General features: G+C 50.1%; 1 protein-coding gene across 1 annotated transcript in view; it reads left to right on the top strand.

The window, feature by feature from the left end:
- Window positions 1–5,213: 5,213 nt before the first annotated feature.
- The window catches only part of CDC42BPB (CDC42 binding protein kinase beta), a gene marked incomplete at both ends in the record, with an annotated part of 113,308 nt that continues 94,872 nt past the window's right edge, over window positions 5,214–23,649 (top strand). Inside the window, one exon of the mRNA XM_080707347.1 lies at window positions 5,214–5,388. Within this exon, the coding sequence (XP_080563473.1) occupies window positions 5,214–5,388 (175 nt within the window). The remainder of the gene's footprint in view (window positions 5,389–23,649) is intronic.

The raw sequence follows: 23,649 nt of genomic DNA, 5'->3' as shown, positions 1-23,649 counted from the left end.
GAGCACTGGGCGCCATCCTCTGACCCTTTGCATGGTCTTTCCTCGAGCGTGGGCAGTTTCCCCCTCAAGGCACTTGTCAGTTTGCTGCTGGATGCTTGAGGAGACTGCAGAGTTCGGGGTTTTCTTTCTGTGCGGTGCACACTCTCTCTCCCCTCCCCTCTTCTCTCCCTATCTCCTTCTGGTACTGGGGATTGAAACCAGGAGCATTCTACCTCCTGGCTACACCCCTAGCCGTTCTGTATTTTTTAATTTTGACACTGGGTCTCATGATGTTGCTGAGGTTGGCCTGGAACCTGTGATCCTTCTGTCTCAGCCTCCCAAGTAATGAGGCTCTAGGCGTGTGCCACCACACGGGGCCCTGGTTTTTTTTTTTTTTTTTTTTTTTTTGCAGTACTATTGGTTGAAACCAGGGCTTTTCTCATGCTAGGCAAGTGCTCTAACCTCTGAGCTATAACCCCAAGCCCTATTTTATTTTATGAGTCTTACTAAGTTGCTAAGGCTGGCTTAAAACCTATGATCCTCCTGTTTTAGCCTCCCAAGTACTGGGATTACAGATGTGTGCTACTGTACCTAGCTAGGACTATGAATTTTATCTGGTGTTCATGTTATATGTATTGGGATGCTAAACTAAAGTTTTTCTTTTTGTGGTACTGGGGTTCCTGGAAACCCTTCTACCTCCGGGCTACACTCCCAGACCCACTTTATATTTTTTATTTGGAAACAGGGTCTCTTAAGCCAGCGCGGCTGGCTTCAAACCTGAGCGATCCTCCTGTCTCCGCCTCCCAAGCGCGGGGATTACAAGCGTGCCCACCACACCCAGCTGAACTGAAGTTTTGAGGGGCCAAGAAGAGAGGACAGGTATGGAATACTTAGCATTTGAGAGTTCTCAAGATGGCATCTGAAAATCGTCAAGGGGGATTCTTGGGCAACATCCTATACCCTGGAATGAATGGTTAGAGTGGAAGACGGACTTGGCAGTGACCTGCTGGGGGCACAGAGCGTGAGTGGCTGTGCGATCCATGACCTCCTGTCTCCGCCTCCCAAACGCTGGGATTACAAGATGTGCCACCACGCCCAGCTAGGGGTTGTTTTTAGTTTTGTCCAATGGGGGAGTTTAGGTCCTATCTGATAGTCTCCCAGAAGAGCTTTTGCACCCTCTAGCTGAACACCCACCCAGACAAGTGACGCCTGTGCTTGGGTTAAGGACTCAGGAGCGAGGGCATAGGGAACTGCCGAGGAGCCCCTAACGCCCGGAAGGCCAGCTCTATCCTCTGACAGCCCTTGCCCACCCTTCCCAGTTTCTCCTCCCTGAGCCCAGCGGAGAGGCTGGGGAAGGGAAGGGGGCACCAGCGTTGCTCTCAGACCCCGAGGAGCGCACGCCGGATGCGAGGAGGAGATTTAAGGCCCAGTCAACTCCAGGCTTAACTGTAGATCTGGACACTAATTTCTGAACCAAATTCTGTTTGTGGCCTGAAGTAACCATCTGTTGTAGACAATTTGGGGGTGCTGGGTATAAGCAGACACAGACTGGGGTTGGTATGTTGATTGCAAAGATCAGAAATCCACTGCAGCCAGCTCGAGGAGCTTACTGTAAAAATACAGCAGGCCTCGTGGGTGCCTGAGAACACACACAGCCAGCTGGGCATCCTGGCCTGCGGCCACGAGTCCGCATCTGAGGCTGCTCTACGTCAGCTGCTCGCAGAGTTCCTGCTTCTGAAATAACAGTCCCAGTGCATGATGGGGGTGACCAGTGTGTGTGCACTTAGGGTGAGCCAGCCCGTGTTGTGCCCCGTGCGGGATAACTCATTCTCCCCGATCCACTGGAACACACAGGTGGGCTTTATTATTTTCCTTTTGGTGGCACTGGGGATGGAACCCAGGGGTGTTCTGCCTTCGAGCCATACCCTTGATTTTATTTTGAAGCAGGGTCTCACTAAATTCCTGAGTCTGCCTTAAGCTGTGATCCTTCTCCCAAGCACTAGGGTCACAGGTGTGCACCACCATGCCCTGGTCTTACTCTCTTTTTACATCTGAGGAAAACGGAGGCAGAGAAAGTTCTGGCTCTAGGCTCATGGGCAAGCTCCATGTGGACTTGCTGCCTCCAGTGCCGAGAAGGAGCTCACAGGAACACGGGCTCTGTCCCTGGAGCTGGGTGAGACTGCCTCAGGGGCTGTGAAGCAGGCTTGGGCTGGGCAGACGGGACAGTGCGGTGGGACATTCAAGCGGGAGGGCTAGCAAGGTGGGGTCAGATAACTGAGGAGCAAGGAGGCCGGTGAGACTGGACCAGAGCCTGAGGGACAGGGTGACAGCAGCTGGGGGCTGAGCAGGGCCAGGCACAGCCAGCCAGATCCGGAGATGAGACCGTCCCAAAAAGGCATTGCTAATACACTAGGCGGAAGAGAATCCCGGGGACTATTCAGGCACTCTCTGAATTTGGTCTTTATCCTAAAACCAGCCTTTGGTTTGGGGCCAGATGATCTACTCGGCCTATTTTTTCTTTCCTTTTTCCTTTTTTTTTTTTTTTTTTTGTGGTACTGGGGATGGAACCCAGGGGCTTCCTACCTCTGGGCTTTCTACTCTCAGACTTACTTTATGTTTTATTTGGAAACAGGGTCTCACTAAGTTGTTGAGAGCCTCACTATAAGTAGCTGAAACTGGCTTCGAACCTGCGTGAGCCTCCTGTGTCAGTCTCCCAAGTGCTGGGATCACAAGTGCGCGCCACCATGCCCGGCTCTTTTTTTTTTTTCCTTTTAAGCTTTTTAAAACCAAAGTACCGGGCTGAGTGTGGCGGTGCATGCCTGTAACCCCTGTACTTGGGAGGCTGAGCTGGACAATCGCAGACTTGAGAATAGCTTCAGCCAATAGTGAGCCTTGCATCAACCTAGTGAGACCCTGTCTCCAAATAAGAAATAAGTTCAGGCCGGGGATGTAGCTTGAAGGTAGAATGCCTCTGGGTTCAGTCCTCAGTACCACAAAAAACAAAACAGAACAAACAACTAGCTGGGCATGGTGGCGCACACTTGTAATCCCAGTACTTGCAGGCTGAGACAGGAGGATCACAGGTTCATGGCCAGCCTCAGCTATTTAGGCCCTCTGCAACTTAGTGAGACCCAGTTTAAAAAATAAAGAATAAAAAAAACAGAGCTGGGGGTGTAGCTCAAAGGTAGACTGCCCCTGGGTTCAATCCCCAGTACCATAAAAACCAAACCAAAACCAAATTATCATACACATAAATATTTAGGGCACAGTCTGATTGATTTTTACATACGTATAGGCCCAGGAAGGAGTTATTTCTGATGAAGATACAGAAAGTTCCTACCCCCTATAGGGCTCACTCTGCCCTTTCAATTAGTATCCTCCAAAGGTAATCACTACTGGATTATTTGGCATGTGTTTTATTTATTTTTATTTTATTTTTGGTGGTACTGGGGTTCCTGGAAGCCCTTCTACCTCCAGCTACACTCCCACGGGCTACACTCCCAGACCTATTTTATACTTAAGCGCGGGGATTACAAGCGTGCGCCACCATGCCCGGCTTGGCATGTGTTTTAAAAACAAAAGTTATATGCACATACACAGATGCGCACTGATTTTAGGAGGGCAGTTTGGAGGTTAACTTCTTTTTCTAAAAATTTTTTTTTGCGGTACTGGGGATTGAACCCAGGGGCATTCTACCTTTGAGCAACACTTCCAGTCCTATTTTTTATTCTTTACTTTGAAACAGGGTCTCACTAAATTGGGGAGGGTCTCACTAAGTAGCTGAGGTAGCTAAGGCTGGCCAAGAACCTGCGATCCTCCAGTCTCAGCCTCCCAAGTACTGGGATTACAAGCGTGCCCACCACGCCCGGCTGGAGAAGGCTTACCTGTATGCACGCCTGTGTAACTGAAACCGAGTCACAAAACGTTCCCACCCAGCCTTCTGGCTCCCTGGACTTTCCCATCAATATCTGTCCCACAGGTACGGGGGTGGGGGGTGAGGGAGGATTGAACCCGGGAGGAACTCCACCTCTGCCACACCCCAGTCCTATTTTATTTTCTTAAATTTGAACAGGTCTTGGTAAACTACTGAGGCTGGAACCTTGAACCCGCGATCCTCTGGTCTCGACCTCCCGGGTACTGGGGTGACAGACGTGGTCCTCGCCCTCGCCCTCGGCTTCAGCACCCTTTCACCTGCTCCACCGCACCCCCGCTCCTGCTGAAGCGCCCTCCTGGAGGGGCCTTCTCCCCTAAAGCCAGGGGATTACTTGGGGGTGGATTCTCCATCAACTTCCTTCAGCCAACAACTTCAGTAAAAACGGAGGCTCGCCGGACCGGCCCAGCCTGGAAGCCGAGTCCCCGCTTCCTATAGCACTGTCGATCTAAGACGTTTGCTTGGAGAGTGGAATTCCAGATGGCCAGACAGGTCCGGAGCCCCAGCGCCTGCCTCCGCCACCAGATCGCCGGGCCGGAGCCCTCTAAGGCGGCTCTGACCCGGCCAGAGGGCGCCCGCCTCTCGGGGCGGGTCCGAGCGCCGGGCTGACCAGGGGGCCGGGGGCTGGCCGGGCGCGCCCAAGCCTCACCGGCCCGAGCCGCGCCACCCCGGCGCGCGCACGCGCAGCTCGGCCCCGCGCCCCGCCCGGGAGCGTCCGCGCACGCGCAGCTCGGCCCCGCGCCCCGCCCGGGAGCGTCCGCGCACGCGCAGCTCGGCCCCGCGCCCCGCCCGGGAGCGTCCGCGCACGCGCAGCTCGGCCCCGCGCCCCGCCCGGGAGCGTCCGCGCAGGCGCGGGCGCGCAATCTCGGCGGCGCACTCCTGGCCCCGCCCCCTGGCCGCCCTGCGGCGAGCGGCGAGGCCCGGTCGGCCCGGAGCGGCCGCGGGGCGAGGGCGGGGCGGCGCGCTGAGGTCAGCGCGGCGGTGGCCGGCCCCGCGGTGGTTGGCTGCGCGGCTCCGGCCGCGCCCTGGTTGGCCGCGGGCCGCGGGCGGGGCGCCGGCCGCGCTGGGTCGGGGCGCGGGCGCCGGCCGGGCTTGCGCAGCGCTAGGTCCGCGGCTCGCGGCGGCGGAGGGCGGCGGCGCCGGGGCTCACCGGCCCATGGACCCGCGGGGCCCGGCGCCCCAGACTCCGCGCCGCCGGGACGGGGCCCGAGGGCTCGGCCTAGGCCGGGGCTCGCCCGCCGGGCGCCCCAGGCCCGGGCCTGACGCCGGCCGCCTCGGCGCGTGAGCAGGCCCGCGCGGAGCCATGTCGGCCAAGGTGCGCCTCAAGAAGCTGGAGCAGCTGCTCCTGGACGGGCCATGGCGCCACGAGAGCGCCCTGAGCGTGGAGACGCTGCTCGACGTCCTCGTGTGCCTCCACACCGAGTGCAGCCACTCGGCGCTGCGCCGCGACAAGTACGTGGCCGAGTTCCTCGAGTGGGGTGAGTGCGTCCCGCCGCGCCCCGCCCGCCAGCGCCCGGCCGCTCCACACCCACCCCGGGCGGCCGGACCTCACTTCCTGCCGCGCCCGGGCCCTCCCCGCCCCCGGGACCCCCGCCCCCGGGACCCCGGCGCACCCCGAGGGCCCGGCCCCTGCCAGGTGGCAGCCCGTCCTGATCCTCTGGGTGTCCAGGGGCTGGATACCGTCCTGTAGAACCTCCAAGGAAAATGTCACATCAAAAGCTTTGTTTTAAATTCGCCCGGAAGAGTAAATTGGTTTCTTCTTCTTTCATTGTACCAGTACCAGACCCTTGTGACTCGGGGGACTTAGCTGGGACCCTCACTTCAAAAAGCCTTTTCAGCCGGTTTTTGCTGCCTGTAGCTCATTCAGGGATCCATAATCTAATCGTCAGCCCGCTGACCTCGTAGGCTTTATTTGGACCAACGTTTGATTAAATTACTTAGTGCTCTTAGATCCCCAAGACAGGTCAAAGTGTAAGATGAAGTCTTTTCTTGATCTTTCCCTAACGGGGCTGGGGGCATCCCTCAGGACCCTCAGACCCCTCACCTACAGTGACCGAGGAGGAGGAAGCCAGGCTTCCATCCAGGCCAAACGCCGTGAAAAATCTTAGGCCTATTAGGACTGTGCAGTTTGAACCAGTAATTTGTAACCTTTGGGGCTGCTGATAAAGCTGATATTACTAGAGGAAACAAATGCATGTGTTCTGAGCAGGCCTTCTACTCTGCCACAGCGAAAACTGGAATTTGGGATTTTGTTTACAAGTTCAAAATCAAGTGATCATCGTTTTTAGAGGGCTTCTGTTGGTTGCTTTCTTCATGCTGTGAGAACTGCAGAAAGAGGCCCACACCCCAGGATGGCCTGGTGGCTTTGCTGGAGGAACCTGCGTTCTTGGTTACACGGAGGACTTGTTGAGAGTCTGGAGTTCTTTATCAGTGACATGATTTCCACCAGGATAATTAATTGACTTCACAGTTGCTTTAAAAGTGAGTGAGGGCCAGGCGTGGTGGCGCACGCTTGTAATCCCCGCGCTTGGGAGGCTGAGACAGGAGGATCTCACAGGTTCGAAGCCAGCCTCAGCTACTGAGTGAGGCTCTCAGCAACTTAGTGAGACCCTGTTTTCAAATAAAATATAAAATAAGTCTGGGAGTATAGCCCGGAGGTAGAAAGTCTCTGGGTTCCACCCCCCAGTACCAGAAAAAAAAAAAAAAAAAGTGAGCGAGACCTTATCCAGGCGTGCTGGCGCACACTTGTCATCCCTGCACTTGGGAGGCTGAGATAGGAGGATCGCACGGGTTCGAAGCCAGCCTCAGCTACTGAGTGAGGCTCTCAGCAACTTAGTGAGACCCTGTTTTCAAATAAAATATAAAATAAGTCTGGGAGTATAGCCCGGAGGTAGAAAGTCTCTGGGTTCCACCCCCCAGTACCAGAAAAAAAAAAAAAAAAAGTGAGCGAGACCTTATCCAGGCGTGCTGGCGCACACTTGTCATCCCTGCACTTGGGAGGCTGAGATAGGAGGATCGCACGGGTTCGAAGCCAGCCTCAGCTACTGAGTGAGGCTCTCAGCAACTTAGTGAGACCCTGTTTTCAAATAAAATATAAAACAGGTCTGGGAGTGTAGCCCGTAGGTAGAAGGCCCCTGGGTTCCACCCCCAGTACCACAAAGAAAAAAAAGTGGGACCTTGTGGGGCATGCCTGTAATCCCAGTATGGGGGAGCCTGAGAGAAGAGGATTGCACATTGGAGGCCAGCCTCAGTAACATAGCAGGAACCCCCCCCCCACCCAGTGAGACCCTGTTTCAAAAAAAGTAAACAGACTTGAAAGCATAGCTCAGAGGTAGAGTGCCCCCAGTTTGAATCCTCAGTAACCCTTCCCCCAAAGAAATTGAGGTTTTGGTGCAAGTTGCAACAAGAGCCTCCTCAGCGATATGCTTGCCACTCCTTCCTGAGTGCTGGATTTTGAAATCCTGACAGACACTTCCACAGTCAGGTTGAGCGGAATGCCAGTAGGTGAGTAAGGTGTGACCCCGAGGAGGAAGCTGAGGGCAGGTCCGCGCAGCCGCGGAGGTGTGGTCTAGCTGGCCTCTGGCTTGGCCCTGCACAGCGCCTGGGTGGGATGGACTAGGCCTGAAGTCTGGGCACTCTTACACCAGATGCTTTGGGTTTCACCAGAAGAAGCGCTTCTCAGCCTTCTAGGAGGTCAGATTTCATAAGATCTGCCCTTTCCAAATCTAATCCGAACTGTGCACTATTACGTAGACATATTTTCAAGATTGTATCCTGGTTCTTGGAAATTGTGATTATAATTAAATTGGAGTAGCCGGGTGTGGTGGTGCACACCTGTAATCCCAGTATGTGGGAGGCTGAAATAGGAGGATTGCAGGTTTAAGGCCAGCCTTAGAAATTTAGTGAGACCTTGTTTCAAAATAAAAAATAAAATAGGGCAGGAGGAGTAGCTTAGAGGTAGAATGCCCCTGGGTTTACTGCTTAGTACCATAAAAATAAATATATTATTAAGAACTTTGTGCAAAAAATGTAAATATTAAATTACAGAGCAGAGCCAGATGTGGTGGTGCACACTTGTAATCCCAGTACTTGGGAGGCTGAGACAGGAGGATCGCGGGCTCATGGCCAGCCTCAGGTACTTAGTGAGGCCCGCTGCAACTTAGACCCTGTTTTTTTTTGTTTTTGGTGGTACTGGGGTTCCTGGAAACCCTTCTACCTCCAGGCTACACTCCCAGACCCATTTATTATTATTATTATTATTATTATTATTATTATTATTATTATTTTAATTTGGAAACAGGGTCTCTTAAGCCAGTGGAGCTGGCTTTGAACCAGCGCCCAATCCTCCTGTCTCCGCCTCCCAAGCGCGGGGATTACAAGCGTGCGCCACCACGCCCGGCTAGATCCTGTTTTAAAATAAAAAAATATAATAGGGCTAGGAGGTAGCTTAGAGGTAGAATGCCCCTGGGTTCAATCCCCAATACCCCCCAACCCAAATTACAGAGTAAAATGGACTTAAAGTGCCATCTTAATAAAACATGAACATATTAGAAGTACTGTAAGCTCGTAGACACATTAACATATATATAGTATTGTAACACCAAAGTAGTGTATTACTAGTAAGATAGGTGTGCACTCATTGTTTGATGTTACTTGAAATTGTTATTTTAATGTGAAAACAGTGGTTTTTCTCGGTGCGCCTCCGTAGAGCGTTACCGAGTGCCTGGCTTCCCTGTGTGATGACTGTTCAGGAAACAGCTCGTCTGTCTGGACCGAGTAGAGAGCCAGTCACTCACTGGTCATCTCCCAGATCTTGCCAGGTAGCTAATGGCCAGTGTGTGGAAGTCTTAAAATTTAAGAAAGAAAAGCAGCTGATTCGGCCTAGGTTTTGAGATTTATTGGGAAATCTTTGAGACAATTTGGAAAATCTAAGTAATAAGGTTTTTAAATTTTGAAAGGTTATTTCTGGCTCCTGTTCTCTTACTGCCGCAGTGACTGCTTTGGACAAGTCACTGGAGCTTTCACTCCAGAGTTTTGTTTATAGTTTGATTGGTTTTCTTTATGAAATTCTGGACCTTAATTAAAAGCTGGAAATACCCGGCTTTGAACTGTTTTAAAATGTAAATGATACCATTGGAAGCACAGCATATGAAACACTTTAAAATTTCCACTAGTAAATAGCAACAAATGCAAACAACCTCGAGGTAATGTGCTTTCATCTTTATTAAAAAAAATGACAACTATTTTTTCACAGCTTAAGTCTAAGGACTGGCATTGCATTCTCCACTCTGGCCGGGAGGCGCCCTGGGTGCGGTAGACGCACCAGTTAGACAGCTCCCCAGTCTCCAGCCCCAGCTTCTCCCGCCTTGTGCTTCCTTTGTTTTGTTTTGTTTTTTTCCTGCTCTACTGGGAATTGAACCATCGAACCCAGGCCCATCTCTGCGCTGCACCCACAGTGCTGTTATATTTTTTTATTTTGAAACAGGGTCTCAGTAAATTACCCTGTGTTGGCCTGGCCTCTAACCTGCAGTCTCCCTGTCTCATCCTGGCTTCCTCTTAATGAGTAAACCAAGTAAACCAATCTTACTAGCCTTCTGGCCAATTTCCTCCTTTGTGGTTTTCTTATCTTGAATGTGGTGGTGTCTCCGCCTTCCTGGATGTGAGTGTGCAAAGCTGTGGTGTGGAGAAGCCCCGGTCCCTGTAGGGCAAGGCTGTCACATTTAGTGAGCAAGGCTCGCCGATGGTGCGGAGCATCCCAAGATGCATTTTAACTTCATGATTTCAGTGGATAAAATATTCAGGAAGCTAGCCGGGGCGTGGTGGCGCGCGCTTGTAATCCCAGCATTCGGGAGGCTAAGACCAGAGGATCACGGTTCGAGGACAGCCTCAGCTACTTAGTGAGGCCCTCTGCAACTCAGTGAGACCCTGTTTCAAAATAAAGAATAAAAAATAGGACCGGGGGTGTGGCTCAGAGTAGAATGCTCCTGGGTTCCATTCCCAGACCTGCCAAAAATAAAAAAATAAAAAAATTCTCGAACCTGGGTGCAGTGGCGCACCTCTAGTCCCAGTACACGGGAGGCTGAGACAGGAGGATTTCAGGTTTGAGGACAGCCTTAGCAACTTAGTGAGACCCTGTTTCAAAATAAAAAAATACAATAGGCCTGGGGGTGTAGCTCAAAGGTAGAATACCCCTGGATTCACCCCCAGTTCCAAAAAAAGTTCATGTAATATGGTAATACTTTTAATTTTTTATGTGGGTGGTGCTCAGGGATTAAACACGGGCATTCTGCCTCTGAGCTGCACGTCTATCAATCTGTCTGTCTGTCTAACCTAGGGGGATTATGCAGTCCTTTTTAATTTTTTTTTTTTTTTGAATGTGTATGGGACTGATAATTGAATCCATGGACATTCTACCTCTAACCAACACCTGAGTGCTATCTTATTTGGAAATGGTCTAAGTTGCTGAGGCTGGCCTCGAACCTGCGATCCTCTTGTCTCAGCCACTCAAGTATTTATGCCCAGATTTTTTTTTTTTAAACAGACTCTTCTTTGGGTTGCTGAGAGGCTGGCTGGCTTTCTTTCTTTCCTGGTACTGGTGGGGGAACCCAGGGGCTTTTCTACCTTCGGGCTATATTCCCAGACCTATTTTATATTTTATTTGGAAACAGGGTCTCACTAAGTTGCTGAGAGCCTCACTCAGTAGCTGAGGCTGGCTTCGAACCTGTGCGATCCTCCTGTCTCAGCCTCCCAAGCGCTGGGATTACAAGCGTGCGCCACCACGCTTGGCTAAGGCTTTCTTTTTATTTCATTTTATTATTATTATTATTTTTTTGGCGGTACTGGGGTTCCTGTAAACCCTTCTACCTCTGTGCTTACACTCTCAGACCTATTTTTATACATTTTTATTTGGAAACAGGGTCTCCTAAGCCAGCGCGTCTGGCTTGGAACCTGCGCGATCCTCCTGTCTCCACCTCCCAAGCGCGGGGATTACAAGCGTGCCCACCACGCCCGGCTTTTTTTTTTTTTTTTTATTAAAAAAAATTTTTTTTTGATGGTACTAGGGATGGAATCCAGAGGCATCTACCTCTGAGGTACACACTTCGCCCTATTTTTTACTCCTTATTTTGAAACAGGGTCTCACAAAATTGCAAAGGGCCTCACTAAGTAGCTGAGGCTGTCCTCGAACCGCAATCTTCTGGTCTCAGCCTCCCAAATGCTGGGATTATAAGTATGTTCCACCACACGTGGCTCCAAACAGGTTTTTTTTGTTTTTTTTTTTTTTTTTTTTTTTTTGGTGGTACTGGGGTTCCTGGAAGCCCTTCTACCTCCGGGCTACACTCCCAGACCTATTTTATATTTTTATTTGGAAACAGGGTGTCTTAAGCCAGTGGCTTCGAACCTGCGTGATCCTCCTGTCTCAGCCTCCCAAGCGCGGGGATTACAAGCGTGCGCCACCACACCTGGCTATTTTTTATATTTTTATTTGGAAACAGGGTCTCTTAAGCCAGAGAGGCTGCCTTTGAACCGGCGTGATCCTCCTGTCTCTGCCTCCCAAGCGCGGGGATTACAAGGGTTCAGCACCACGCCTGGCTTTTTTTTTTTTTTTTTTTTTTTTAAACACGATCTCACTTGGTCTGTTTGCTGAGAAATGAAAGTCTCTCTTTGCTGAGGCTTTCCTTGAACTTCAAGCCTCCTCTGTCAGCCTCCCAAGGACTGGGATTGCAGGTGGATACCACCATGCCCAGTTTGACTGTGTTTCTTGGTAAAAAGGCAGAAAATATATTTTAAGGCAGACAAAGCAAAAGACTCTTGCTGGATGAGACCAAATACGGGTTTGTAACTTTTTTTTGTGGAGCACAGGATTGAACCCAGGGACATTCTACTTTCAAGGTATACCTCTAGCCCAATTTTATTTTTATTAGGAAACAGGGTGTCACTAAGTTGCTGATAACCAAAACTAAGTTCCTGAGATTGGCTTCAAATCTACCATTTTCCTGTCTTAGCCTTCCCCCAGTACAACTTTTTATTTTAAATAAAAAAATAGGGTAATATAGCCGGGCGTGGTGGCGCACGCTTGTAATACCCGTGCTTAGGAGGCGGAGACAGGAGGATCGCACAGGTTCGAAGCCAGCCGTGCTGGCTTAAGAGACCCTGTTTCCAAATAAAAAAGTATAAAAAATAGGTCTGGGAGTGTAGCCTGGAGGTAGAAGGGTTTCCAGGAACCCCAGTACCACACACACACACACACACACACACACACACACACAAATAAATAAAATAAAAAAATAGAGTAATATAAAGTTAAAGGAAATTTTGAAAGAATTGGAAAAAAAAAGCTAGGCATGGCAGCATACACTTGTGAACCCAGTATTTGGAAGGCTGAGACAGGAAGATTGCAGATTCAAGGCCAGCCTCAGCAACTTAGCAAGACCCTGTTTCAAAAAAAAGGGGAGGGGGTTAGGGGTGTAGCTTAGAGGTAGAATGCCCTTGGTTTCAATCTCTAGTCACATACACACACGCACACAGTGTAGCCAGGCATTGTGTGCATCCCCACAATCCCAGGTACTCAGGAGGCTAAGGAAGGAGGATTGCAAATTCAAGGCCAGTCTGAGCAACTTAGACCCTATCACAAAAAATGAAAAGGGCTGAGGTTGTAGCTCCGTGGCAGAACACTTACCTGGTGTGTGCGGGGTCCTGGGTTTGATCTCCAGTAAGGGGCAGGGGGATGGGCCAGAGCAAAGCACATTTTTCCTAAGTTTAAAATTCACAAGTGCTGGGTGTGGTGGCACATGCTTTCATCCCATTACTTTGTAGGCTGAGACAGGAGTTCCTTTGTTCGAGGACAGCCTCAGCAAGTAGTGAGACCCTCATTAACCTAGTGAGACCTTGTTTCCAAATAAAAGTAAAATCGTGCTGGGGGTGTAACTTAGAGGCAGAATGCCCCTGGGCTCAATACCCAGTACCAAAAAAGAAAAGAAAATTACAAGAGCTTTGACAATATGAAACTGTTAATGTAATTGTGTGCTTGTGTGTGTGTGTGCATGCACGTGTGCACATTGGCACACACTCGCACCGGGCGTTGAACCCAGGCCTGTACTGCTGAGCTCCGTGCCTGGTCCTGTGTGCAGTCCTCTGGAGCCTTGCTTTCGCCAGAAGACCTTTTTTGTGTGTGTGTAAATCAGATGAGCACTGCCTCTGAGGTAAAGGTCGGCTTCTCAGTTGGATTTTAAGCAGTGTGTGTTAGACATTCGGTTTTTGGTCAGTTTATTGATTAGTAGGTAACTGGCAGCAGCAACATTTTTAGATTAAAATTTCCAGAAAGGATTGACTACAGGGGTTCTGCGGTTTTGTTATTAGGAATGAGTTGGGGCTTTGATTGTTCTGTCGCGTGTTGTTCTGGGATTGACCAAGGGGCGTTCACTTTCAAGGCACATCCCCAGCCCTTCTTATTTATTTTGAACAGGCTCTCACTAACAGGCTGAGGGCCTTGCGGAGGCTGGTCTCGAATCTGTACTCCTCCGCTCTCAGCCTCCCAAGTACTAGGATTTCCAGTGTGTGTCAGCACGCCCGGCCGCTGACTTGTTTTACAAGTGAAGCAGTACCACAGTGTACAAACAGCGTCCTCTGTGATCCTGGCCACTCTGGCGGCTCGCTTCCGTAGACGACCACTTTTGTTTTTTTCTTTTTTGTTCAGAGGATTAAAGCCAAGGACATTCTACCTCTGAGCTCTTCATACCCGATTGCTTTTAATTTCTTTCTTTCTTTTTTGTGGTACCAGGGATTGAACCCAGGGCAGGGCGATTCTACCTACAGGATATACTCCCAGCCCTATTTCTTATTCTTTATTTTGAAATAAGGTCTCACTGAGTTGCAAAGGGCCTCACTAAGTAGCTCAGGCTGTCTGTGAGCTGCGGTCCTCCTGTTTCAGCCTCCCAAATGCTAGAATCATAAGGGTGCACCACCACACCCGGCTCTATTCTTTCTTTATTTTTTTTGGTGGTACTGGGGTTCCTGGAAGCCCTTCTACCTCCGGGCTACACTCCCAGACCTATTTTTACATTTTTATTTGGAAACAGGGTCTCCTAAGCCAGCGCGCGCGGCTGGCTTCGAACCTGCGCGATCCTCCTGTCTCCGCCTCCCAAGTGCGGGGATTACAAGCGTGCGCCACCACGCCTGGTGTGGGAGCCTTCTTTTTTTAACCTCCAGAGTTCTCGGGACTGCAGATGGGTAGCTAGAAGTATAGACATGCAGATTTTATAATTTTTCTTTTCTAACAGCATTTTGATAACAATTGGTTTGTAATGTAGATAAAATCGCATTTAGTATTAAGGAAAAAATCTAGCCAGGCATGGCGGCACAGTACTTGGGATCTACAGTAATCACAGTATCTGGGAGGTTCAGACTGGGAGATTATGGATTTGAGGCCAGGGCCAATGTCAGCAACTTAATGAGGCTGAGACAGGAGGATCACGGGTTTGTGGCCAGACTCACCAAGTTCTGGTGGCCATCCTCAACTTAGTGAGACCCCCGCTTAAAAGAATACAAGTGGCTGGGAGTGTACTCAGATAGAATGCCCCCGGGCTTAATACTAGTGCCTCCCCCACTAGAAAAATACCCCAGACCCAGACTGTTCTGGATTAGCATTTCTTTCTTTTTCTTTTTTCATTTTTACCATCGATTTCATGGTCCTAGCACATTCTTTTTCTCAGGGTTTATTTCCCCTAACGCTGTAGTTGTTGATGGCATCGCAGTGGTAAAGTATTACATTTACAGGCATAGAGAATATTCCCAGTAAAATGAATTTTTTTTTTTTGGGTGGTATTGGGGATGGAAACCAGGGGCTTTCTACCTCCAGGCTATTCTCCCAGACCTATTTCATATTTTATTTGGAAACAGGGTCTCACTAAGTTCCTTAGAGCCTCACTAAGTAGCTGAGGCTGGCTTCGAACCTGCGGGATCCTCCTGTTTCAGCCTCCTAAGCGCGGGGATTACAAGCGTGTGTCACCACGCCCGGCTTTAAAATGAACTTTATTTTTGAAAATAAAATTTGTGTACCTTGCCCGTAATCCTAGTACTTGGGAGGCTGAGACAGGAGGATCGCAGGTTTGAAGTCATCTTTGGCAACATAGAGAGGCTCTCAGCAACCTAGTGTGACCTTGTTTCCAAATAAGATCCCGAAAAAAAAATTCCCTATGATAAAAATGCTAATTTTAATAGGAAGTTTTTTATTTTTTCCAAATAAAATTGGTTAGGTTGAGGAGGGGGCAATGTAGCTTGGAGGTAGAATGCCTCTGGGTTCAGTCCCCAGTACAAAAAAACCGACAAATGGTGTGGAGGATCCACTTCTGCGTTTTCAGCCCCGCGTCTCAGGGGAGGCCTGCGAGGGACGGCGGTCAGCGCGCCGGCACAGCGCTCTGGGAAGCGGAGCCGAGCGGCGCCGGGTAGTTGAGATGGAACCTGGAGCCGATAGTCATGTCGGCCTGGCAGCGTTTGCACAGATACTTACCAGCTGGTGAAACTTGTCTGACCCAGACGGAGTGCGAGCGATAAGCGAGCTCACGGCGGACACCCGGGCGCCGCGCTCACTCTGGTGCGATGGCGCTGCCAGCGGGCTGCGGGTGCTGGTGACGGCCGCGGAGGGGCCAGCCTTCCTGCTGGAGGGCTTGTGAAAGGACGCGCCGGCAGCCGTTGCTCAGCAGCATCCTGTACTCACCCTGCACTGTCCTCAGGGATTCCTCTAGGACAACATAACTGCTCTTTTGGAGTGTCTTGATTTTTTTTTTTTTTTTTTTTTGGTATTACTGGGGTTCCTGGAAGCCCTGCTACCTCCGGGCTACACTCCCAGGCCTATTTTTATACTTTTTAAATTTGGAAACGGTCTCTTAAGCCAGTGTGGCCGGCTTCGAACCTGTGCAATCCTCCTTTCTCCGCCTCCCAAGTGCAGGGATTACAAGCGTGTGCCACCGCGCCCGGCTGATTTAAAAAAAAAAAAATAATAATAATTATTATTATTATTATTTGGCGGTACTGGGGATGGAACCCAGGAGCATTCTACCACTGATACACCCCCAGCCCTATTTTTTTTTTTAGTCTTTATTTTTTATTTATTTATTTATTTATTTATTTATTTTGGTGGTACTGGGGTTCCTGGAAGCCCTTCTACCTCCGGGCTACACTCCCAGACCTATTTTTTATACTTTTTTATTTGGAAACAGGGTCTCATAAGCCAGCGCGCTGGCTTCGAACCTGCCTCCTGTCTCTGCCTCCCAAGCGCGGGGATTACAAGCGTGCACCACCACGCCCGGCTAGTCTTTATTTTTTGAAACAGGGTCTCACTGAATTGCAAAGGGCCTCCCTAAGTAGCTGAGGCTGGCTGTGAACCGAGATCTTCAAGTCTTTACCTCCTGAATAGTGGGATTCCGAGCATGTACCACCACTCCCGGCGAGTGTCATTTTGTGTAATCAATATTAATAAAAAAGTAATAGTAATTGGTAATATTTCCTATTAAGATTAGCATTTTTATCATAGGGAATTTTTTTTGGGGGGGTCTGGGGATGGAACCCAGTGGCATTCGGCCTCTGAACTACACTCCCAGCCCTATTTTTTATTCTTTTTTTTGAAACAGGGTCTCACTGAGTTGCGGAGGACCTCACTGAGTAGCTGAGGCTGGCCACAAACCGTGGTCCTCAAGCTGTAATCTCAGCCTCCGGAATGCTGGGATGACAAGCGTGGGCCACCATGCCCGGCTAGGGAATTTCAGACACATTAAAAACTGGAGAGTATTGCCACATGTGGTGTACACCTATAATCTCAGGGCTTTGGAGGCCAGGACAGAAGGATCACAGGTTTAAGGCCAGCCTCAACAATTTAGTGAGACTCTGAAAATGCAAAGGGCTGGCTTCGGTCCTCAGACCCCCCAAAGTGGACAGTGTTTGTCTGTCTTCAACTCACAGTCATATTTCACCGTCCCCCAGTTCAGTCTGCCGCCCTCCCTCCCCTGCCCTGGGCTGGGCCAGCCTCCCGGCCCTCTGCCTCGCTGGCAAGAGAGCGCATGGCCTGCATGAAGGATCTGGTGTTGGAGAGGGGGCGCCGGTGTGCGTCATCTCGCGAGAGCTCCAGAAGGCCCTGGAGCCGCCGTCTCCTTGGACTCTGGCCTACCCCCGGGCCACGGGGCTTCCCCCCTCAGTCTGCACGCTGTCTGTGGGCAGAGGGGGACGCGGGGCTCGCAGCTGGCGGCCACGGCACCTCCCTCGGTGCGCACCTGGCGCGGCGGGTTCCAGCCGGGAAGCTGGCTGTGGTGTGTCTTAGAGAGGCCCGGGACACCGCAGGCTGTGCGGGCCCGCGCCCGGCTGGCCTTGGAGGTGACTCCATCGATCCATGTGTTAGTTGAGCTTTTGTTTTTTTTGGACTAGAGTTGAACCCAGGAAGTTCTACCTCCAGGCCATATCCCCACCTGTCCCTGTTTATTTTTGATTTTGAAACAGGGTCATATTCGGTTGCTGAGGCTGACCAGGGATTCCCCTGCCTCAGCCTCCCTAGCACCGCGGCCCCATGCCTGGCTGAGGACTCAGCTCTTTATTTTGTACTGAGGCTAGAACCCAGGGATAGTCTACCTCTGGGCCACACCCCCAGCACTTTATTATTTTTCAGTTTTGAATACGCTCTTAGCTGGGCATGGTGGCACAAACTTGTAGTCCCAGTACTTGGGAGGCTGAGACAAGAGGATCACAGGTTCACAGCCAGCTTCAGCAATTTAGTGAGGTCCTCCACACTTAGACCCTGTTTTAAACTAATAAATAAAATAAGACTAGGGGTATAACTCAGAGGTAGAATGCCTCTGTGTTCAATCCCTTGTACCAAAAAACAAAAAACTAAAAAACCCAAAAACAACAAAAAAAGGGTCTTGCTAAATTGCTGAGATTGGCCCCCAACCTGCAGCCCTCCTTCCTGTCTCGCCCCCCAGTACTGGAATTCCAGCTGTGTGCCCATGCCTGGCTGGCCCCGCTTTTAAATGTGCTCTTGAGCTGTGTGGTTTTAGTTAAACTTCAGGAACACGAGTTGATGCTTGCCCATCTGTGAACTGTGCTCAGATGTGCCCAGCCCTCCGGAGTGTTTCCTTGTCTGGCCCTGGCCCTGGCTCTGGCGTGGAGGGGTGGGCATCTACCTCTAATGCAGGGAGGCACAGCTGCTCCTGAGGGCGGGGCTGGAGCAGCTCTGTGCTGAGAGCCTGGGGAAGGAAGGTGTGGGTGTGTTAATGCTCGTGTTCCCCATAGCTGTGGTCGCCGTAAGCTTGTATTCTGAATCTTTTATTGTAATTGAAGGGTTTAAGGCATAGCGGTTTACTATCTCTTTTTGGTTTATGGAAGGAAATACAGGCTTTATGAAAACAGATTGCCTTTTAAAAAATGTTAAAAATTAGCCAGGTGTGGTGGTGCACCCTTGTAATCCCAGCCTTCGGGAGGCTGAGACTGGAGGATCTAAGTTCGAGGACAGCCTCAGCTGTTTAGCGAGGCCCTATGCAACTCAGCGAGACCCTGTTTCAAAATAAAGAATTAAAAAAAAAAAATAGGCCAGGGGGTGTAGCTTGGAGTTCGAATGCCCCTGGGTTCCATCCCAGACCTGCAAAAAAAAAAAAAAAAAAAAAAAAGACTAAAATATAGGGCTGGGGGTGTAGCTCAGAGGTACAATGCCCCTGGGTTCCATCCCTGGTACCACACACACACACACACACACACACACACACACACACACACACACACAGCCGGGCGTGGTGGCGCACGCTTGTAATCCCCGCGCTTGGGAGGCAGAGACAGGAGGATCGCGCAGGTTCGAAGCCAGCCGTGCGTGCTTGCTTAGGAGACCCTGTTTCCAAATAAAAATGTAAAAATGGGTCTGGGAGTGTAGCCCGGAGGTAGAAGGGCTTCCAGGAACCCCAGTACCACCAAACAAAAAAAAAAGGGAGTCGGGAGTGGGAGCGCATACTTGTAATCCCAGCATTTGGGAGGCTGAGACAGGAGGATCATGGTTTGTGGCCAGCCTCAGCTACTTAATGAGGCTCTCTGCAGCTTAATGAGACCTTGTTTCAAAAATAAAGAATAAAAAATCAGGCTGGGAATGTAGCTCAGAGGTAGAATGCCCCTGAGTTCAATCCCCAGTACTGCAAAAACAAAAGAAAACAGGGCAGTTGTGTACCTTAGACTCCACTGGCCAGTCAGAGCGCCCTGAGGCCACTCTGGAACCACTGCAGGTGCAAACCCAGGGCCGACCTGGGCACGGCAACCCTGGGCAGTGGGCAGCGGGGCTGGCGACTCTGCTTCTGCCTTTGGAGGGGGGGAGTTGGGCCCTCCAGAGTTTGTGGAGCAAGTCTGGCTCTAGAGCACCTTGAAAGCCGAGCAGTCAGGAATCGCAGAGGGAGCCTGTTGTGTTTTGAACATTTTCATCCTTACCTTTTTTTTTTTTCCCCCCTGGTGGTACTGGGGGTGGAACCCAGAGGCTTTCTACCTCCGAACTAAACTCCCAGACCTATTTTATATTTTACTTGGAAACAGGGTCTCACTAAGTTGCTGAGAGCCTCACTAAGTAGCTGAGGCTGGCTCTGAACATGTGCGATCCTCCTGTCTCAGCCTCCCAAGCACGGGGATTACAAGCGTGCCCCCAGCCCTATTTTTTATTCTTTATTTTGAAACAGGGTCTCACTGAGTTGCAGAGGGCCTCACTAAGAGCTGAGGCTGTCCGCAAATCACGATACTTCTGTCTCAGCCTCTGGAATGCTGGGATTACAAGTGTGTACTACCAAGCCTGGCTATAGTGTATAATTTTGATGGAAACAGTTCTTTCTCCTCCAGAAATGCTAACTCTTTGCAAAATACAGAGCTACTCACTAAACACATTAAAAACTTGAAGGAATATTGGATAAAGAGAATTTGCATAAAACCTCTTGCTGTTACATACTTACAGTATATCAACTATCCAATACAGAAAGATGGGCAGGGACACTTGATAATTCCGTACTGGGCTCAGTGCAGTTTTTAGGAACACTGGTGATGATTTATATGTAGGCTTGCAGCTTAGATAGTTGACCCAGGATCTAAGTTAGGATTAAAAAAGAAAAAGAAGAAGCCGGGCGTGGTGGGCACGCTTGTAATCCCAGCGCTTGGGAGGCTGAGACAGGAGGATCCCACAGGTTCGAAGCCAGCCTCAGCTACTTAGGCTCTCAGCAACTTAGTGAGACCCTGTTTCCAAATAAATTATAAAATAGGGTTGAGGGTATAGCTTGGAGGTAGAAAGCCCCTGGGTTTCACCCCCAGTACCGCAAAAGAAAGAAAGAAAGAAAGAAAGAAAGAAAGAAAGAAAGAAAGAAAGAAAGAAAACACGGAGAGAAACGTTTCTTGGTAGTGGTAGTGTTTTCCAGCTGAATGAGGTTAAAAATGAAGTCCTGTTCATCAAGAATCTGGCACAAGGCGTGTTCAGGTAGAAGCGCTGCCCGTGTGGCCGCTGAGCACCTGCGGCCTGGGAGCTGGGGCTGTCTGGGGCCCGCAGGGGATGCTCCGTGCTTGAGACCAGGGTGAGACCAGAAGGACCAGAAGGACTGAGGGCCGGCTGTGCCGGGGAGGCTTCTTGAGCAAGGCTTGTAGTAGCTGCACAGGGGAGGGGGGACGGAGGGCTGGCATTGACCTGCACCTGCTGAGCACCTGCTGTATGCGAGGTCCCGCCCTGCGGCCAGGTTTGTGTCTCCTGAGCTGGGAAAGGAAGCCGCTGGCCAGGCCTGGTGATGGCAGCACCGTCCTCTTTGCCTCTCCGGAGCCTCCTCCGACCCTCCGGGACCATCTCTGATCTGCTGCTGAGGAGTGAGTGCAGACTAGGTGTTTTGCAGCACAGTAGGGCAGCCAGGTCTGAGGCTGGTGCTGCTCTTAGTCACTGTCTTGCTCCATTTCATTTCAGTAAGATCTTTAATATATTCTTTTCTCTTCTTCTTTTTTTTCTTCTCAGTACTAGGGATGAAACCTGGGGGTATTCTACCTCTGAGCTAAACCCCCAGCCTGATTTTTTTATTCTTTATTTTGAAACAGGGTCTCAGTGAGTTGCACAGGGCCTCACTCAGTAGCTGAGGCTGTCTGCGCACCGCGATCTTCCGGTCTCAGCCTCTCAAATGCTGGGGTTACAAGTGTGCCCACCACACTCACTTTTGAATAAGTGACTGAAGCAGTCCTGCTCCCAAGCAGGCCCCAGTGTGACCCCTCCATCTTACTCCCCCGGGGTGAACACAGTTGGGACCCAAAGCACAGGATAGCTGTGTCTGGGCTATTTTTGTTGGTCTTTCACTTTTTCTTTCATGGTGCTAGGGATTGAACTGAGGGACACTGTACCGCCAAGCTACACCCCAGCCCTTTTTATTTCTTATTTAGAAACAAGATACCACTAAGTTGCTTAGGGCCTCGCTAAGTTGCTGAGGCTAGCTTTGAACCTGAGATCCTCCTTTTTCAGCCTCCAGGTATTGGTTTGACAGTGTGCTCCACCAGGCCTGCCCTTTTCTTTTCCTTTTTCTTTTTCCTTTTCTTTTTGAAATGGTCTCACTATGTTGCTGAAACTGGCCTCCCAGTACTGGATTACAGGCACGTACTAGCATGCCCAGCCTGTCCTTTCACTTTCTTCATGGTGTCCTCTGAATATTTTTTGTTCACATTTAGTGTTTGTAGTAAAAAAACACAAATTTTTAATTCTGGTGAAGCCCATTTGTCTTTATTCCCCCCTTTTGGTATTGGGAGTTGAACCCTCCAAGTTTGTATACCTCCAGCCCTTTTTTAATTTTTATTTTGGAATGGTTTTGCCAAGTGGCCTTGTCTGAACTCAAACCTGTGATCCTCCTGTCTCAGCCTCCCAAATACTAGGATTATAGGTGTGTGCCACCACACCCTGCTTCAAAGAATTTGAATAATGAAGTCTACCTTAAATTAAAAAGACACTGGCACTGGGGGCCATGATACATACCTATAATCCCAATATTTGGGAGACCGAGACTGGAGAATCTGAAGTTTGCAGCCAGCCTCAGCAGCCTTTTGGAGCTTTCTGCAACCCTGTATGCCCGTGGGTACAATCCCAAGTACCACACACACTTTTCACACATAAATAAGTAAGTAAGTAAAGGGAGCCTGCCTGCCATTGACTGTCATTTTCTCAGGAGATGGACTCTAAATGAGAAGCATGTAACAGGTCGGCATGGTGGCCAGCCTGAGATCCTAGTACTTGGGGGCGGAGACAGTGGGACCTCAGGTTGGAGGCCAGCCTCAGCAACATAGTGAGACCCTCTGCAATGTAGCAAGTGTTTAAACCACAGAATACAACGGGCATGGTGTGTGTGTATGGAGTGGCTTGTGGGTAACATGCCCCTGGGTTCAATCCCCAGTAGGAAGAAAAAAATGGGGCTGAAGGTATGGCTCAGGGGTAGAATGCTCCTTGGGTTCAGTCCCCAGTACCACAAAACAAAAACTGTGTGTGTGTGTGTGTGTGTGTGTGTGTGTGTGTGTGTGTGTGTGGTGGCACTGGAGATTGAACCCAAAAACATTCTACCTCTGAGCTAAATGCTCAGCCCAATTTTATTTTTTATTTGGAAACAGGATCTCACTTAATCAACTTAGGCCTTGTGTTTCCTTAGTTTGCTTATTTCTTTTTCTTTCCTTGGTATGAGAGATTGAACCCATGGGCATTCTTTCTTCGAGCTATACCCCCAGCCTTATTTTTTATCTTTTATTTTGAAACAGGGTCTCTCCGTATTGTGGGAGGCCTCATTAACTAGTTGAGGCTGACTGTGAACTTGTGATCCTCCTGTCTCAGCCTTTCAAATACTGGAACTGCAAGTGTGCAGGCTTGGTAAAAAGCAAATTTAAAGCATTAACTCAAGAATATAGTTTCTTATGTCTATCACGTACGAAGGCCCATGTTAGAAGTATGAGTGTCCTAACAGGTTCACAGGTATTACATCTGGTTGCTAAAACTTCCCCAGATTATTGAGATGAAGTTTCTGCCTTTGAAATGTATGTATGAACTTGCTAATACTTTGCAGACTTTTACCTTCCTATGTTACTCTCCCTACTCTCTTCATTTTAACAGTCTGCTTTGTCCTAAGTTTGTTGACTCTGTCTTCTAGATATGTGTTAGCCAGTCTCAATTCGAGGGTCAGAACCAGGAAGAGGAAGCTGGCATTATTCTGTGCCAGGCCCTCTCTCTCCTCCATCCCGCAGGCCCCCCAGCCCCGAGGCTTCTGGGAGGAAGAGGCGCAGACAGCTCCCTTCCTCGCTGTCCAGTCCTCCTTCCTGTCCCAGCTGGCTGGCTGTGCTGTGTGGGGGAGCACGCCTGTTGTGTTTAGTGCGCCCAGCTTTGTGCTGGGAGGGAGTGAGCAGGTCATTCTCGCGCCAGCACGGCAGCTAAGTTCAGTCCCCATGTTGCTGCCTGGAGGTGGACGCGCCCCGGCTGTGCTGCGCCGTCCCCTCAGTTCTGCAGGACAGATCTGTAAGGATGCTCGTGCCCATAAAGTAACTGCCTAGAATGTAGAGGGGAGAAGTGGCCGGTCACCACAACCCCAGACAGAACGTGTCTGGTTCAAAGACAAGGAGTGGAATCAGAAAGCCATGTCTAAGTGTGGCTGCCATCCTGCCTCGTGTGCAGAGAACGGAGCCTGTTGCACAGGACCCAGTGTTCTGTGAAAGCTGTGTATCACCAAAACATGCATATAACCCTGGTT

The sequence above is a fragment of the Muscardinus avellanarius genome, assembly GCF_963383645.1.
Source record: "Muscardinus avellanarius genome assembly, chromosome: 12".
Classification (NCBI taxonomy): domain Eukaryota; kingdom Metazoa; phylum Chordata; class Mammalia; order Rodentia; family Gliridae; genus Muscardinus; species Muscardinus avellanarius.
The sequence above is the reverse complement of the archived record's forward strand: the minus strand, read 5'-3'. Positions and strand labels throughout refer to the sequence as shown.